General features: G+C 39.2%; 1 protein-coding gene across 1 annotated transcript; it reads left to right on the top strand.

Moving 5' to 3' along the window:
- The first annotated feature begins 3,694 nt into the window (after positions 1-3,694).
- Positions 3,695-17,265, top strand: chrnb3b (cholinergic receptor nicotinic beta 3 subunit b). Its single transcript, XM_017691980.2, has 6 exons — positions 3,695-3,896; positions 6,247-6,398; positions 10,738-10,782; positions 11,074-11,183; positions 14,014-14,890; positions 16,662-17,265. Exons 1-6 carry the CDS (start codon positions 3,839-3,841, stop codon positions 16,809-16,811), a joined length of 1,392 nt encoding a protein of 463 aa, XP_017547469.1. The 5' UTR covers positions 3,695-3,838; the 3' UTR covers positions 16,812-17,265.
- Positions 17,266-17,526: the final 261 nt, after the last annotated feature.

Here is a 17,526-nt window from a genome sequence, read left to right as displayed (position 1 = left end):
TGGATTGTGATTTGTGTCATTTTTACATGTGATATTGACAAGAAAGAAACTGAGCTTTCTTTATCTGTTTGATTGCCGCGCCCAATTAAAACCAGCACAGAAACTGATTGTCCTTTATTGTTTCTGAAAACTGTCCAGTGCGATCATTTTGGTGTCTACACATTTTTCAACTCACAGTTTGCTCAGCTGAATGAGAATGTTGCTTTCACTTCACCTCACTAAACTAATTAGAGTCAAAGTGTTCTGTGAACATTTGGCCTATAAATCAGGCCTTGTGTGGTGTTTGTGTCTGTGGGATCCATTTCAAAAGAAAAATGAAGTGATTTATTATTATTTCAACCCCAGATTCCTTGGCCTTTGTTCATTTTCTGTGAAGAACACATAAAATAACATATTTTCAGTGCCTTCACACTGTTCACCCCCTACACATTTATATTACACGTGGTTTTAGGCTGAACCCACGGGGAATAAAAGTGTTGAGGTGCTGTGTCCCTTTCACTCTGTTCTCCACATCAACACCACACAAGTGTTAAATGGTTCCAGATTGGCTACTGGCTGATCTGAATATATCTATATCTATATCTATTTACACTATTTTGCCCAAAGTATTCACTTGTCTGCCTTCACACAGATATGAAATTGAGTGACATCCTATTCTTAATCCATAGGGTTTAATTTGCAGCTATAACAGTTTCAACTATTCTGGGAAGGCTTTCCACAAGGTTAAGTAATGTGTTTATGGGAATGTTTGACCATTCTTCCAGAAGTGCATTTGTGAGGTCAGGCACTGATGTTAGACGAGAAGGCCTGGCTCACTGTCTCTGCTCTAATTCATCCCAAAGGTGCTCAGGTTGAGGTCAGGACTCTGTGCAGGCCAGTCAAGTTCTTCCATGCCAAACTCGCTCATCCATGTCTTTATGGTTCTTGCTTTGTGCACTGGTGCGCAGTCATGTTGGAACAGGAAGGGGCCGTCCCCAAACTGTTCCCACAAAGTTGGGATCACGAAATTGTCCAAAATCTCTTGGTCTGCTGAAGCATTAAGAGTTCCTTTCACTGGAACTAAGGGGCCGAGCCCAACTCCTGAAAAACAAGCCCACACCATTATCCCCCCTCCACCAAACTTTACACTTGGCACAATGCAGTCAGACAAGTACCATTCTCCTGGCAACCCAGACTCGTCCATCAGATTGCCAGATGCAGAAGCATGATTCATCATTCCAGAGAACGTATCCACTGCTTTGCACCACTGCATTTGTCGCTTTGCATTGTGCTTTGTCACATACCGCTTGGAAGCAGCTGCTCGGCCATGGAAACCCATTCCATGAATCTCTCTGTGCTGTTCTTGAGCTAATTGGAAGCCACATGGAGTTTGGAGGTCTGTAGCGATTGACTCTGCAGAAAGTTGGCGACCTCTGCACATTATGTGCCTCAGCATCCGCTGACCCCACGGTGTCATTTTACATGGCCTACCACTTTGTGGCTGAGTTGCTGTTGTTCCCAACATTTTTTTCCACTTTGTTATAATACCACTGACAGTCGACTGTGGAATATTTAGCAGCGAGAAAATTTCACAACTGGACTTGCTGCACAGGTGGCATCATATCACAGTATCACACTGGAATTCCCATTCTCTCATGTTTGTAGAAGCAGTCTGCAGGCCTAGGTGATTGGAACACCTGAATTCAGTGAGTTGGATGGGTGAGTGAATACTTTTGGCAATATAGTGTACTTAAAGTGAGGTCCAGAAGTTGGGACAACTTTGGAAATCTGGGATTTTTTTCATTTAAACTTGAAAATAAACGACAGAACACTGTAATTTTTAAAAAATGTTTACTAGTGCTCTCAGACCTTTGGACCCCACTGAATAGGCCATCAAAATGTAGCCTTTATTCTGCTTTATTTGAAGTAAATAATAATAATAATTTGTATTTATATAGCACTTTTCATGCCATTTGCAGGTCAAAGTGCTTAACAGACAAATAGATAAAGTAATACAAGAAATTATAAGTATTCATTTAGAATCCTATAAGAAAAGGACACAGATCAAATAAAAAAAATATCATGAGACGAAGAGTTTTAATGAAACACTAAACTAAAGAGATACATTTTCAGATGCTTCTTAACGGTGAGCACTGAGTTTGACAGTCTAATAAAAGGTATAATTGAGCTCCACAGTTTAGAAGCAGAATAACTGAACGAGTCTCTCCATGTTTTCTATATTTTACAGGAGGTGTTTGCAGAAGGCCAGTGTCTGCAGATCTAAGATCACATGGCATCTCTGCCATATTGCTTTCCGGTCATTAGGAATAAAGAAAAGATGCACAACGATCTTTCTGGGCAAACTTGTCAAAACCTTCTCTGTCTAAGTCCATCAATCCATGAAAGAGTTGAAGTGACAGGCAAGGAGATCAGGGTGTGCTTTTAGCTACACTCACAGTTAGCCATGTTTTTCTGTTGGACCACTCTGGACTGAGACAGCAGGTTTTGTCCTTTTGATATTGAATGATGTGGAAATGCTCTGGCTGGTGTGTTAGGTACACCTGTTCAATTGCTTGTTCACACAAATAGCTAATCAGCCAATCACATCGCCACAAACATTTAGTCATGTAGAGGTGGTCAAGACAACTTGCTGAAGTGCAGACCGAGCATCAGAATGGAGAAGAAAGGGGATTTAAGTGACTTTGAACATGGCGTGGTTGTTGGTGCCAGACGGGCTGGTCTGAGTATTTAAGAAACTGCTGATCTGCTGGGATTTTCACGCACAACCATCTCTAGGGTTTACAGAGAACGGTCGGAAAAAGAGGAAATATCCAGTGAGCAGCAGTTGTGTGGACGAAAATGCCTTGTTGATGTGAGAGGTCAGAGGAGAATGGGCAGACTGGTTCCAGATGATAGAAAGGCAACAGTAACTCAAATAACCAACCAAAATCTCTGTGGAATCTTTCCAACGAAGTATGCCACGAAGAATGAAGACCGTTCTGAAGGCAAAAGGGGGTCCAACCTTTTACTAACAAGGTGAACCTATTGAAGTGGCTGGTGAATGTATATTTACATATTAGTTGTTATACTGAATTATTGATGTTGTGCACAGCTCCACAGCGACATGATGATGGTGGAACCAAGCCCCACCAGCCCCCCTAATGTAGAGACACCACTGCTGAGATCACATGCTGGAACATAAACAGACAGACGCTCTGTGATGTAAGCCGTGCTTTAAGAGCCTTAAAAACTAGTAGCAGAACTTTCAGATCTATGCTGAACGATACAGGCAGCCAGAGCAGTTCTTCTAAAACGGGAGTGATTTGATCTTTTGTATTGTTTTCTTAGGAAGTCCAGTAAGAAGACCATTACAGTGATCAACTCTGCTTGTAACAAATACATGAAATACATGTTTCTCTGCCTCAATCATCAAGTAGGATTTAAACATTTTGCATTGCTTCAACTATGAATGGTGTTACGTCTCTTTGATTAACGTTTTTCACTTATTTCAGGAAAAGAAATGCATTTTTAATATCCTTTTTTTGGGTCCCGTAAGCTTCTTTACCCATAAAACACCTCTGTGTATGTTAAAGTTTATATTTAGGTTTTTAAAAAGTGCGCCGTTGTCCTGCAGGGCCACCGTATTGCAGCCACGTGTCCTCTCGCCAGGGTCTGTGCGCGCTCCTCCTCCAGTTGTGAGGCGCGCGGTGTGACCAGCGGGGAGCCCGCGGACCTTCGGACGCAGCCGCTGCTTTATCGTATTACCATCATCTAAAGCCACGCGCGCTGATTTGCACCGCCCGCTGCGGCGGTCTGCGCTCAGCCGCTCAGGGCTTCGTACTTTGCTGTTCGGTCCGGGATGAAGTTCTTCGCTCTTTGTGCGCTGCTTTCGCTCTGCAGCGCCACCAGCACGGCAGGTGAGCGAGAACAGCGGTCAGTCCTCGCGTGCGGGGTCGCTGAAACAGCACTGCTTAATCTGAAGTCGTGTCCGTGGGTCGGTAGTGAGTGACCACAGCTGCGCTCCGGGAATCCACTGAGAAGTTGCTCGGTTCAGCTTTGCTCCGGGTGTGGGGGCTTTTCTCCTCCTGTCTATTTCTTTTCTTTTCTTTTCTTTTCTTTTCTTTTCTTTTCTTTCCTTTCCTTTCCTTTGGTCTGATCCCGTTATGCTGATGAGTGCGCGCGTCCTCAGCGGAGGTCAGTAAACAGGTTTCCGCGGACGCGGCGCTGTCTGGAGTTCTGCTGAGTGAAATGTGTTGGGTTTCTTTTCCTTCTCTTCATTTCACCCTGTCTGCTTTGCTCGGCTCTCACTTTTACACGATTGGAGCTTCACTCAGTTCACTAGCAGGACCATGAGTAACATTGGGACCCCCAACATTAATATCACTGCAGTGTCATTTTCTGTTTATACTCATATGTAAACAGTGATGCCAGGTTGAATCATTTAAACCTGGATGATTTGATTCTGCATGAAGTTTTAGTAACATTTTCCAACTTGAAGTAATTCAGATGTAAACCGAGTCATTCAGAGTGGTTCGATTTCTTTACAGCGGTGGTGATGGGAACCAGAGGTCACCATGTCTACAACACAAATATAGCTATTTTATTTACTATCCAAACCCACCAGGGAACCTACAGGAGTCTTCTGAGATTTTAGTCCTTGGGGAATGTCGATAGTAGTAAAGTAGAGGTGGAACAAGTTTTCTTCACTTACTGTTTTACCCTATTGCGGCCTGTATGTTCACCTCTGCTGTGCGTGTACGTAAGAACTGAGGGAGCGTTTGCCGGTGTTAAACTCCTCAGACGTCTGGTTCCTATCACCATCAATTCTGATTGAGTATGTGTAGATCTTACATCAAGCCAATATGAGCAACTTTGTTTATATCTTGAATATTAAATTATGCAGAAACTTTCAGAAATTGGGTGGAGTTCCCCTTGAAGTGACCAAATTCTCAGCTGAGATTTGAAGATAAATCTGTAAATCACGTTTTCCCCAGCTTTTCTTATTGCGTGTTTTAAAGCTTGTTGTGAAAACATATCGCTGCTGTCCGAACAAAACCTCATAAAATGGTAACTTTACAGGAGAAGGAAAAAACCTACTTTACTTTTAATGGAGGTCAATGGAACCAGAGTTTTATACAAGTCATTTTGGGTAATTTCTTTTGATGCAATCTTCATGAAATGTATGCACAACGTAAAAGTGCAATAGGCATTTTTAAAATATCTCAAAAAATAAAAAATGACAAAATTGGAGATACAAGGTTTTGTTCTAACAGCATATATAATAATAATTGTAATAAGTGTAATTATTTATCATTTCTGGAACATGTTGGCAGCCACTAGGCATTTCTTTCTACTTGCCGAATAATATTTTATGTTTTGGTTCACTTTGAGTTTAGAAGGAAAACACTAATGTCTCGAGAGGAGCAAAAATAGAGACATCACTAAAAAAAACAGATATGTGGATCCTTTGTGGTAATGAAAATTGGGGTAAAAGCTTAATCTAAACAGAATTAATCTACTGAATGACTTTTTTTTTACAGCGATTATGGGTCTCTGCATTAACATTAACACTTTGGGTGTCATATTTCACTGGGTGTTTAAGCCCTATGCATAAGCAATGCTGATACCTGTTGAATACACCAAAAAAGGTTGTGCATTGGATTTAATTCAAATTCAATTAAGTACATAATTTCTACATGCGTAGAATTTATTACATTAACACAGTTTTGGCAACAATTGCCAAAAGACAAGACTGAAGATTTTTATGTGGACATTTGAATGAAGTACAATATATAAAGGTTGTAGACCTCCAATGTTTCTTCTACAATGAAGCGTATTAATAGTGAGTTTGCTGCAGTAACAGCCTCTACTCTTCTAGAGAGCCTTATGGAACATTGCTGGAAGGATATGATTGCACTCAGCCACAACAGCATTAGTGAGGCCATTAGTGATATACTGATATTAGTAAGGTACTGATGTTGGATGATCAGTTCTGGATCACTCCAGCTCATCCCAAAGGTATTGGAAGGAGCTCCATCACTCCAGAGAACAGTTCCATTGCTCCACGGCCCAATGCTGGGAGGCTTTATATGGCTCTGGCCAGGGCTTGATGTTGGCCTTGGTGACCTTAGACCCATGTTATGGCTCCCATTCTTTTGACAGTACTTTTCTGTACAACTGAATGTCTGACACTGTACATTCAATGCACTGCTCTTATCATTGTACAGTTCCTGTGTCCATTATTTACAAGTCTGCATGTGTTTGTAGCTGCTGGAGAATTTGTATCATTGGCAGAGAGGGAGGACGCCCTGCTGAGGGACCTGTTTCAGGGCTACCAGCGATGGGTGCGGCCCACCCAGCACTCGAACAACACAGTCAAAGTGCGCTTTGGCCTGAAGATATCGCAGCTTGTGGATGTGGTAAGAAACATGCCATAAAGACCCACAGTCCATCATACATGTTGAGTCTATGATGACATTTGGCTTTATTTACAAAAAAACAGCACTGCCAAGTCTTTATACTGAAGCAGAACTGTGCTGCTGTCCATGGTGCTGAAAACCAAGAGCTGCATCGCAGAGAAGAAAATGGCTATTTTAGTTCACCCTTTAGCTTCTCTCCTTTTATCCTGCTGCTCCTTCTGAGAGCTTTTCGTTGTTCTGGCTCATGTGATGGGGAAGTGAATTATTAACAGTGTTAAGAAGCTATCACACACAAAACCGCTCACCCCCATCCCCTTACTTACTGCCAGGTTCCCAGGCCAACATTGAGCCTAAGTCTTAACTATTTCCAATGCCAGTTCACCCCTGGCTCTTACTCTGCACTTTTAACATAAAAGGTGCTAAAACGAGATCGTTGTGTGATGCTGTAGACCAGGGGTCAGCAACATCCCCCTCTTTTACTGCCCTGTTGTAGCTCCAAAACAGAATGAGATTTATAGGTTAAAATAAAATAATCCTCATTTGCAGTAAAACAAAGCTCTGCTGATCGATCAACACTGTTTTAGCAAAAAATAATCTTAAACACTGGAGTTAATGTATAACTGATAATTCACCCTTTAACCTTTACCCTTTAACTGCAGACTGCTCACCATAGCAACGCAGACAACACTCTCACCTTGCTTTAAGATTTAAGATTAAGATAAAGATAAGATTTAAGATTAACATCAGTTGTTTGGAGACAAACACACTAATTTGCATTCATAAAGTTTCCTAATATGTTAATATGATAAACATGATAAACATCATCAGATTGCCCACCTCTACTTCTCCACATAATGTAAAGGTTCTAGGAAGAACTGATGTGGAACCTTTACACACTGTGAAAAAAAACTAAACAAAATGTCAGTTTGCCTGTTCAATCTAAAAATGAACTTCATGTAGTCACAAGCAGTTTTTTTTATTTTTAATGCAACAATGCAAAGCAAAATATCAGTTTAGATGAACAAAAGTAATACTTTATATCTGTTTAAACCTCAAAAGGGCTTTGAGTCAAATTCTGTCAAGTGTAAAGGCAGACCAACTGATTAAACAAGTTGAATCGGGGGTGCTTTTATGTTAGGCTTAATTTTAATGACAACCTGCAGCTACACCAGCCTTTTATGGCTGATATTGGTGACCATTGTTTTATGATATCACTCAAAAAACCCACTGCGGCATCTTTATTTTTGAGAGTACATCTTTGGCAAACTGCCTTGTGCAATAATAAATGTAGTTTAGAAGTCAAAAAAGGTCTATGAAAAGATTAATATCTTGGCAAGTGAAAGCTTCCTAAAAAGCTTCCTAAAGACACTATTTTACCTATTTCTAGTCACTTTACATATATAACGTGTATATCAAATCTTATCAAGTCCAGTGGTCTGACTTTACTGGCAAATGCTTTTACTTTCTTCCAGCATTATATCTGCCAGAGTAGGCTGATCATTTAACTTGATAACAGTACTTAAAATAGCCTACATCTTAATATCTAAAAAAAGAAACAGTAATATTCTTAAAGCGATCTCAAAATGAGAATTATTATCTATACTGCCCGGAAGCTTCCACTTGCTATCATTCTGTACAGTGTCATTGCCATGTTAGGTTTGTGAGGGACAGAGATCCAGCAAAGCCAGTTAATAGAGAGAGAGAACAGAGAGGGGCTGTGCTAACAGATGCCTGCTTTATTAAATCAGAAGTTTGGCTTGGCTTTCAGTTCTGCTTCATGCTGAAGTGACTCAGGGAGACTCATGTGTGTCTTCTGTGCAGCTGTAATAGTGAAATATTCCCACAAACAGTTTCTCCCTGCCAACATAAAAAAAAAACAGAATGTACTGATGGAAACTATGGGAGGCGCTACCATGCAGTACTTTTGAGTCATGAAGGGTTTAATTAACTGATCCATGCTGCGCCCACAAACACATTCTTTGTTGGTTATTGTTGCTATGGTTGCTAATGTGAAGTTGTAGCTTACTCAGTTTTTGGTGGCGCAGTGGTTGACGCTGTTGCCTCCCAGTAATAAGGGCCTGGGTTTGATTCCCGGGCCGGGTGACCAGGGTCCTTTCTGAGTGGGATTGGCTGTTCTCCCTGTGTCTGCGTGGGTTTCCTCCCGCAGTCTAAAGACATGCGTTCAGGCCAATTGGAGACGCTAAATTACCTTTAGGTGTGAAGCACCCTCTCCACCCCGACCCAGAAGGATAAGCGGTTTAAAAATGTGTGTTCGTTTCGGACTAGCATTAGCATGGTGACACATGCTATTTTGCTTCCAGTCTATGAGCTTCAACTACATAGTGAAAATCGCTGAAAACAGCGTTATTTAAAGACTGACCAGCGACTTCATTGAGTACCACCCCTTGTATTTACATTCTCAGCTCCACTTATCATAGAGGAGCACTTTGTAGCTCCACAATTACAGACTAGTTGAGCTAGCCTCTGATCAGGTCATCTGAAGGTTTAGTGTAAAAGATAAAACCAAAAAATAAAAATAAAAAATCTGACCTTTTTGTATGAAGGCTTTAATATGGTGAGTGTTACATATTTACTCAAATTTGAATAGTGATTTAGAAATAGATTTAAAAGAAATATTGATTTCTTTATTTCAGTTCTTTTCTAAATTCATAAAACACTCTGTTGTTACTGAATTAAATGAAAAAATAAATAAATAAATAAATGTAGTCTCAGATTGTTCGACTCCACTGCTGGCTTCAACAAATATTCAGCTGAAAATTGTAAACAGTTAAACAACTAACTAAATAAATGAAAGTAAGAAAGAAGAACATTAGCAGTTTTTGGAAGAATAAAAACTATCATTTGCATAATAATACCACAAAGTTAGTCACTTTTACTGTCATTGTTTTTCACCACATACATGGTAAATAAGGAATGAAATATGTATGTAAACCATCACTAAAAAACTTATTTACTCTATTGGTTAGAATACTTATCTAGTAAACCCTTAAAATCCCAGGCTTATTATATACTAAGGTTTATTATTCAGTAGCTACAGGGACATAAATACAAACTGGCTGAGCTATTCTTAGGTTAGAGAATGGCCTACTGGTGAACCGTGGCCATTTAAGGGGCTTAAATTGTTTATCACTTTATTCTTTGACGTCAATGATCAGCCAAAGGTTAAAGGATAAATCGGTTGAATATAACAAAAATAGAGCTAAAAAGCACAACGGATTATTACAGAAGAACCTGCTTACAGCAGCCGTGGAGGAACAGCAATGAAAAACGATGATGTCATTGATTCTTGTTATTAGCCTGTTAGCCTGCAGTCACCTCATATGAATGTGGAGGATAAATGGGTTTGTCCTATTGTCAAGTGCTTTAGATCCTGCTTAAAGGGTTTGAAATTCTAACTGTTTGTCACTTTACAATATTAAGTCCACTGTTACTGAGCGAATGAAGATTTTATGAATATGACAGCAATATGTTTTCCCTCACAGACTGAACATCACTAGATGGAAAGCTTCTTTAGGTTTCAATGAAACTCAATAGGGTTGTTGTAGGGAATTGTAGGGAAACTTGCTTAGATTTCTTTACAGTGCTGGTGATGGGAACCAGGAGTCACCATGTCTAAAACGCAAATATAGCCATTTTATTTACTAAGACCACCAGTGAACCTACATGTCTTCTGAGTTTCATATGTAATATTGTTGATGGTAAAATAGTGGTAAATTTAAAAAAAACCCAAAAAACTGGGAGCTCTTTTGCACTACGTGTGCCTCTGCATTGTGGATATATTACAAAAATACCTTTAAGGTCAAAAACCTTCTAAGCACTGCCATAAAACAATGTCTCAGGCATCAGGCAGTGTATTCATAATTACTTTAATTAATGACTTTCTGCGAGGGAGCTTTTACCAGTAATATCCAACGGCAGACCAGATGTACCATCTCAGTATCTCCTGCGCTCTCCATGTTTCAACTGGCAAGCCTCTTGACCTTTACCTGATATCATATCCAGAGCTGAGAGAGCAGGGTTGGCAATGAGGGGCTGAGAGTGTGGTACTGCAGTTCTGCAGCTAGACCTGTTGTGCTTTTACAGGCATTAAACTCTTCAGACGTTTGGTTCCTATCACCACTGTGACCACTCAGACTTGGAAAGTTTCTCTAGAACAGAACATTTCACACTAAACCACTCTGAGTGACTTTATTTACACTTTAGCAGTGTAATTAGGCAAAATTTTTGAAAAAAAAAAAATCTGGAATTCCCCTTTAAGATCTTCATATAAGCTTGTGATATTTTTGTATTTTGAATTTGGTCTTTTTTATCTATATAGGATGAGAAGAATCAGCTTATGACAACAAATGTGTGGCTCTGGCAGGTGAGTGTTACTCTTAACAACAGCAGTATTGTTGATAAATAACTGAATTGAATTAATTATGTGTAAATGAGTTTGGCTCACAGTCATTGTGGTTTATAAACCTTTTATGTTTGGTCGTAAAGTGACTCCTTTAATGTTAATGTTGCCTAATGAACATTTTACTGAACAGATCTGTGCCAGATAATTTAAGGCACAAACTAGCATTATGTCAGATACATTCCTGGTTCGTGGGGAAAATGATGCCCTGATGAATCGGTGATTATGTTCACTAACACTGTTCTGGGTTTGTAGGAATGGATAGATTATAAACTGAGGTGGAACCCAGAGGACTACGGCGGTATCACTTTCATCAGAGTTCCATCAGAGAGCATTTGGCTGCCGGACATCGTTCTGTATGAGAAGTATGTGGGAAGTATATTCTGAATCTTAGGCCTTAGAAGCTGCAGTTCTGGCTGTTGATGATTTTATGATGCTGTAATATAAGATGAATCATATCTCCTTTGAAAGAAGATATTTTGGTATGATTTGAATTTAGTAAAATGTTACTGTTGTGTGTACAGTTTTATTTTAGTAAAACTAATAACCCTCTTTTACTTTTTTGACATGTTTTCTCATTGTTAACTTTGAAACAAATGAAAATGAAGTTCATGCAGACATGAATGTAAATCCAGTAAAAAAGTAGTATATGTTTATCTATGAAATTAATCTAATAATCATGAAATCTTGACAATAATGATAATGATATTTTTTAGATTGTATAACAAAATTTAGAAAAAAAATCTCTGGCCAAAGTGAAAAACTGATCCATCACAACATCTATTGTAAGTATGCTAACTCACCTCCTACAGTGGTGCTGCAGTTGTCTCAAGGCAAAATTTTGCCATTTAAAAACTAGTAAACCTGCTCTCAGGGTTGGGATAAGTACTGAAAAATTAGTATCTAGCTACAATTTAGCTACTTTCCCAGGCGATGTAGCTAGTTACAATTTAGCTACTTTTCCAGAAAAAAGTAGTGGCTACTTTTTATCTACTTTTTGAAAAGTAATGGCTACTTTTTAGCTACTTTTAGAAAAGTAGTGGCTACTTTTTAGCTACTGTTTGAAAAGTAGTGGTTACTTTTTAGCTACTGTTTGAAAAGTAGTGGTTACTTTTTAGCTACTGTTTGAAAAGTAGTGGCTACTGTTTGAAAAGTAGTGGCTACTTTTTAGCTATTTTTTTGAAAAGTAGTGCGCTACGTTTTAGCTACTTTTTGAAAAGTAGTAGCTACTTTTTAGCTACTTTTTGAAAAGTACTGGTTACTTTTTAGCTACTTTTTGAAAAGTAGTGGCTACTTTTTAGCTACTTTTTGAAAAGTAGTGGTTACTTTTTATCTGCTTTCAAAGCATGATTGTCAGTATAATTGTGAATCTCCACCTGACATACCAAACAAACCCAACAGACAGTATGAACAAGACACTGAATTTAATCCTTTGCCAGAAAGCAACGCACATTAGAAAACCTGCAAATATACAAGATCACCAAAAAGTGTAACCAACAATCCAACTTGCACACCCAAAGGTGTGATATCCAACAAAAATTAAGACTAAATGCAAAATCAAACATTCCAGGTTTTTCAACTGTTGAAATAAAACTGCTCCAATTTAAACATTTCAGAAAGATGTACAGACATGACATTCAGAGTCCTTTGTTAAACTTCAGCAACACTTTAGCCTCAAAATTCTAGGACTATTAGTCTATTACGAAAATGTTTTTTTTTTCACTTTAGCTAAGTCAGGAGTTTGCAACATGTGGCTCCTTTACTGCCCTGTTTCAGCTAAACAGCAGAACTACATTTTAAGATAAATTAACCTAAACCTCCTACGCCTAAAAATAAAGCTTTGCTGATTGTTATAACATATAGTTCTAACACAGTTTAACAATAAATGGTCTTAAATGCTGGAGTTAATGTAGAACTGCTAATTCACCCTTTAACCCTGAAGACTGACACACAGACTCTCTGGTCAGAGAGATTTAAGATGAACATCAATAATTTGAAGATGAATGGGCTTATTTGCATTTATAATCACTCCAGCTGGTTTCCTAATATGTTTAATCTGCAACGAGAAACTGTCAAACACTAAAAAGTTGCGAGGTTGAAGTCAGTTTCTCGTTTGAATTTTCATGTTCCACCTTAAATGGTGCAGCAGTTATATTCTGCTGCATCAGGCACCATTTAAGGTGAAATGGGAAAATTCAAACAGCTGGTGAATGAGAAGCGACTTCAGTCTCATAAAAGACATTTGAGAGACATTTTACCAAAAATGATTTCCCTTTTGAGGAAAGGTTTCCTGCTGGATATATGAAAAATGCAGCTATAGCTGAACTAAAGGTTAAAGCAGAGCAAAGTGAGTCTGCATTATCACTTATATTATATGTTTAGCCTATACTAGCACATCAGCACATACGGAGACATATTTACAGCCAAGATAGTTTAACTGACGTAAACTTTTGTGGCTGTCAAGGTGGTTTCATTTTTGTTGAAAGGAAAAATGGCTCTTTTTAACATTTGGGTTGGCGACCCCTGAGCGAAGCCTACTAGCAAGGGGTGATCAGCACCTGGGGCCAGCAAGTGACCGTTTGCTCAAACTGTCCGCGGTTCAGTCACAATTGCACAATCGCTACTAGCCCAGTTAATGATCGCATTCTATAGTTCAGATTTTGCGCGGATTGCCTGAAGCCTGTAGCGGAATTATAGTGAAAATTATCGCTATAGCTACACAAAAATTTGTAGGTGCTGAAGTTATTATATAATGGCTACAGCTATTAGCTATAAAAAATTGTAGTTAGTGCTACAATTTAGTGTAGTGGGGGGAGTGCTACTTAGCCACTCCCCCCATTTCTGCCCCCTCTGATGATGTATGTTGAAGGTTGGAACAGTTTTAATGTTTAGTTTGCTATTCCCACTTGCTGGCTAATGCAGAAATAAGGGAGATAGCCAGAAGGAAGCTGAATATTAGGTCTGCTTTTATGAGCTTCTACATCAGTGGCTATTTATTAAGACTGTGGGAAGGTTTTCAGTGGTTGTATGACATATTTGTGTAATGCATGCTGGGTATTGTAGTGAAAGAACAATGATGGATGAAAGTCCCAAAACAACATGATAATAACATGACAAGTAACAGATAAAATAACGGAATGCCCCTTTAAGAGTCATTCACATAACTCTAATGAGTTTGTTTGAAATGTCTTGTAGTGCTGATGGACGTTTTGAAGGCTCTCTAATGACCAAAGCCATTATAAAGTATAACGGCGCCGTCACTTGGACCCCCCCGGCCAGCTACAAGTCTGCCTGTACCATGGACGTCACATTCTTCCCATTCGACCGGCAGAACTGCTCCATGAAATTCGGCTCGTGGACCTATGATGGGACCATGGTGGACTTGGTGCTGGTGAACCACCAAGTGGACCGCAGTGACTTCTTCGACAATGGCGAGTGGGAGATTTTGAGTGCCACCGGTATGAAGGGCAACCGACGTGACGGTACACTGTCCTACCCCTTCATCACCTACTCCTTCATTCTAAAACGTCTTCCTCTCTTCTACACACTCTTCCTCATCATCCCCTGCTTGGGCCTATCCTTCCTCACCGTGCTGGTCTTCTACTTGCCGTCGGACGAGGGCGAGAAAGTCTCACTGTCCACCTCTGTCCTTGTCTCCCTCACTGTCTTCCTGCTGGTCATTGAGGAGATCATCCCATCCTCCTCCAAGGTCATCCCCCTGATTGGCGAATACCTGCTCTTCATCATGATCTTTGTCACCCTGTCCATCATAGTCACCGTGTTCGTGATAAACGTGCACCACCGCTCCTCCGCCACCTACCACCCCATGTCCCCCTGGGTTCGCTCGCTCTTCCTGCAGCGGCTGCCGCACCTGCTATGTATGAGGGGTCACACTGACCGCTACCACTACCCTGAGCTGGAGCCCCACAGCCCCGAGCTGAAGCCCCGCATCAGGAAGGCTCCCCCAGGCCCTGAGGGCGAAGGTCAGGCTCTGGTCAACATGTTGGAAAAGGCGACATGTTCCGTCCGCTACATCTCGCGACACATCCGCAAGGAACATTTCATCCGAGAGGTATGGGGGGTACTTTTGACCCCTTAAGCCCACAAGTATGGACTTACACAATTTAGGCCTGCATGATAGAGACAATAAGCTGTTGGATATCATGGTGACATTATGAGAAATTATAAATTAATATTAAATAATGTGTGCTTTTGACATTTAAATATAATAAGAAATATAAAGGATATAAGGATAGAAACATAAATCTAATTAACCTTTTCTTTAAGCAAAAAAATACAACATTTCAAATACAAAATATAAAAATTTTCAGAAGCTTCATTCACACATGTACAAAAATAAAAGTGAGATATTAATAGCTACTTATGTCCGAAAGGCAAGCACATTTTTGTGCTCTGTATGGCTGGACAATGACTGGTGCATTGGCCTTTTTTCATCAAGTGTGGTCAAATCTGATCGTAAAATGCATTTGGTTTCATCTTTGGCGTATCTGTACTATCAGTCTCATGTCTGGTAGAGGTGCATGTAAATTTGAACATTGTAGTGAACAACTTGAAAAACTTGCTTGATTTTTGGCTAACTAACCAAAACTATTATTAATATTATCTCTGATACCAACAATAAGAATGTTTTAGGGTCCTTTTAAAGACAAATTACACTGTGCTTTTGTTTTATACTACTGACTCCGCCCACAAAATAAACAGTACAAAACACAGGTAGTGCAGAAGCATCTCATACACAACAATCATAGAGCATTTAAATATGTTATCATTAAAATATGTTATTTTAGAAGAATAGTACAGAGCCTGGCTGGTGATACATGTTTAAATAATAAAAATGTGTGGCCACAACTTAGTAAAGCATGGGAACAAGATAATTAAGTCATGGCCACAACTTAGTCAGGCATAAGAATGAGATCTTAGTAAGGCATTGGAATAAGATAATTAAGCATTTTCCACAGCTTAACAAAGCGTGATCTCATTCCCACATCTTACAAAGTCATTGCCATGCATTAGGATCTTGTTCCCACACGTTAACACGCCGTGGCCAAGCATTATTCTTATTTCTACAGGATATCACCAGCAGGGTTCCTAGAATAGTCTCTATACATAATCACATTATTGTACCATCATAAAAAAACAAATTCATTAATCCAGAATTCAGTTGATGTGTGTGCTTATTACTGTGCATTTATGAAATATTTTATAAAGGCTCAGCCAATCAGGTTTCAGAACTGATTTATCCTTTTTATAATTGATATTTGGATGGGTCACATCCTCAAGTTGCCTAGACTTGCCAATTAATGGTTGCTTTAATTTGGTTTATGACAAAATTTGCATCTCAATGCTAGAACTTTATAATAATATAATTTTATAATAATATTATCAATGAGTTTTGAGATTTCAGGTTCATGGAAACATAACAAATTTATTCTCTGAGAAGATCAACTGATAGAAACTGAAGAAGAACACCAAAAAAACACACCAAATGCTGTAAAGTGCAGTCTTCATTTAGAATTCATACCTATAACTGCAGATTATTTAAATATTTTCATTTTTAAAATAAAATATACACTGTATACTGTACAAAATGTATGAGTCAAGAAGCTTTTAAGGTGGTATTTATATATTATTCTGGCATAAAACAAAATCAATGGCTGGTATATAATATACAGTGTTTTGTAAAATGAGTTATTAGTAATGGTAATGGTGACAGAACTGACAATATTGCGAAGTGATGACAATAATGAAACTTGGATTTTATGGTTTTTATAGATTTGATAGAGAAAAAAAATTAGGATGATGATGATCTCCTCTTTCTCTAGGTGGTGCAGGACTGGAAGTTTGTGGCTCAAGTGCTGGACAGAATCTTCCTCTGGGTCTTCCTCACTGTCTCTGTACTGGGTACCATCCTCATCTTCACTCCTGCCCTAAAGATGTTTCTCCGCACGCCGCCTCCTTCCTCAGCTCCATAGAGTCCCATACTGATTCTCACAGGAGATGCAGTGGACCTTTAAGCTAGGGTCGGGTATTGTACACCAGGTCTTTGTAGTGACTAGAATTATTTTGCACATTCCGATTCTTCATTTCATTACTCTGCTACATGCATGCCTTAGTCATTTTACCTATAGTGGAAGTGGTGCAGCACAGACAGCAAAGCAGAACATTTCCACAAGGGTTTTGTTTTTACAGCAGTTGTGAGTGAAAAATTCAAAATTGCAATTTAAGAGTGTGAAATTCAGATTTCAAATAGCTTACATCATATTTGCAAAAGCAAGTTTTAAATGAGGAAATTTGACCCAGATACACTGGTACTCTGTCTTTAAGAGAGTCAGACCAATCAGAAGCAGCCACGTGTTTTATACATGAAAACACAATCACAACTAACTGGCAGCCTGTTGCAGAAAAGGTGGATATGCTAATGCTGGCCAAAAAAACAGGCCTAGATCTTGATTTAAAGAAAATAAGCACATTTTAAAATGTACAATAGCACAATATCAGTCCAGAAAAAGGCAGTTAGTTTCTCCAAATTATTTATCCCTACTAACTGGCCAGCATGTGCCAGTCAGCAAAACATTTGACTGTTAATGCGAAGTTTAGTATGTTTAGTCAAACTTTTTTAAAGCTATAACAACGCATTTCTCATTAGCATGTGTGCTGCATAGGTTCAAGTGAGTCTTCATAAGTAGA

This window comes from Pygocentrus nattereri, chromosome 8 (assembly GCF_015220715.1).
Source record: "Pygocentrus nattereri isolate fPygNat1 chromosome 8, fPygNat1.pri, whole genome shotgun sequence".
Taxonomy (NCBI): Eukaryota; Metazoa; Chordata; class Actinopteri; order Characiformes; family Serrasalmidae; genus Pygocentrus; species Pygocentrus nattereri.
This window is presented reverse-complemented; position numbering and strand designations above follow the sequence as displayed.

Coding starts and splice junctions, on each gene's coding strand:
- chrnb3b (XM_017691980.2), top strand. CDS start 3,839: ATGAAGTTCTTCGCTCTTTGTGCGCTGCTTTCGCTCTGCAGCGCCACC. Junction 6,399..10,737: donor TATCGCAGCTTGTGGATGTG/GTAAGAAACATG, acceptor TTATCTATATAG/GATGAGAAGAATCAGCTTAT. Junction 10,783..11,073: donor CAAATGTGTGGCTCTGGCAG/GTGAGTGTTACT, acceptor CTGGGTTTGTAG/GAATGGATAGATTATAAACT.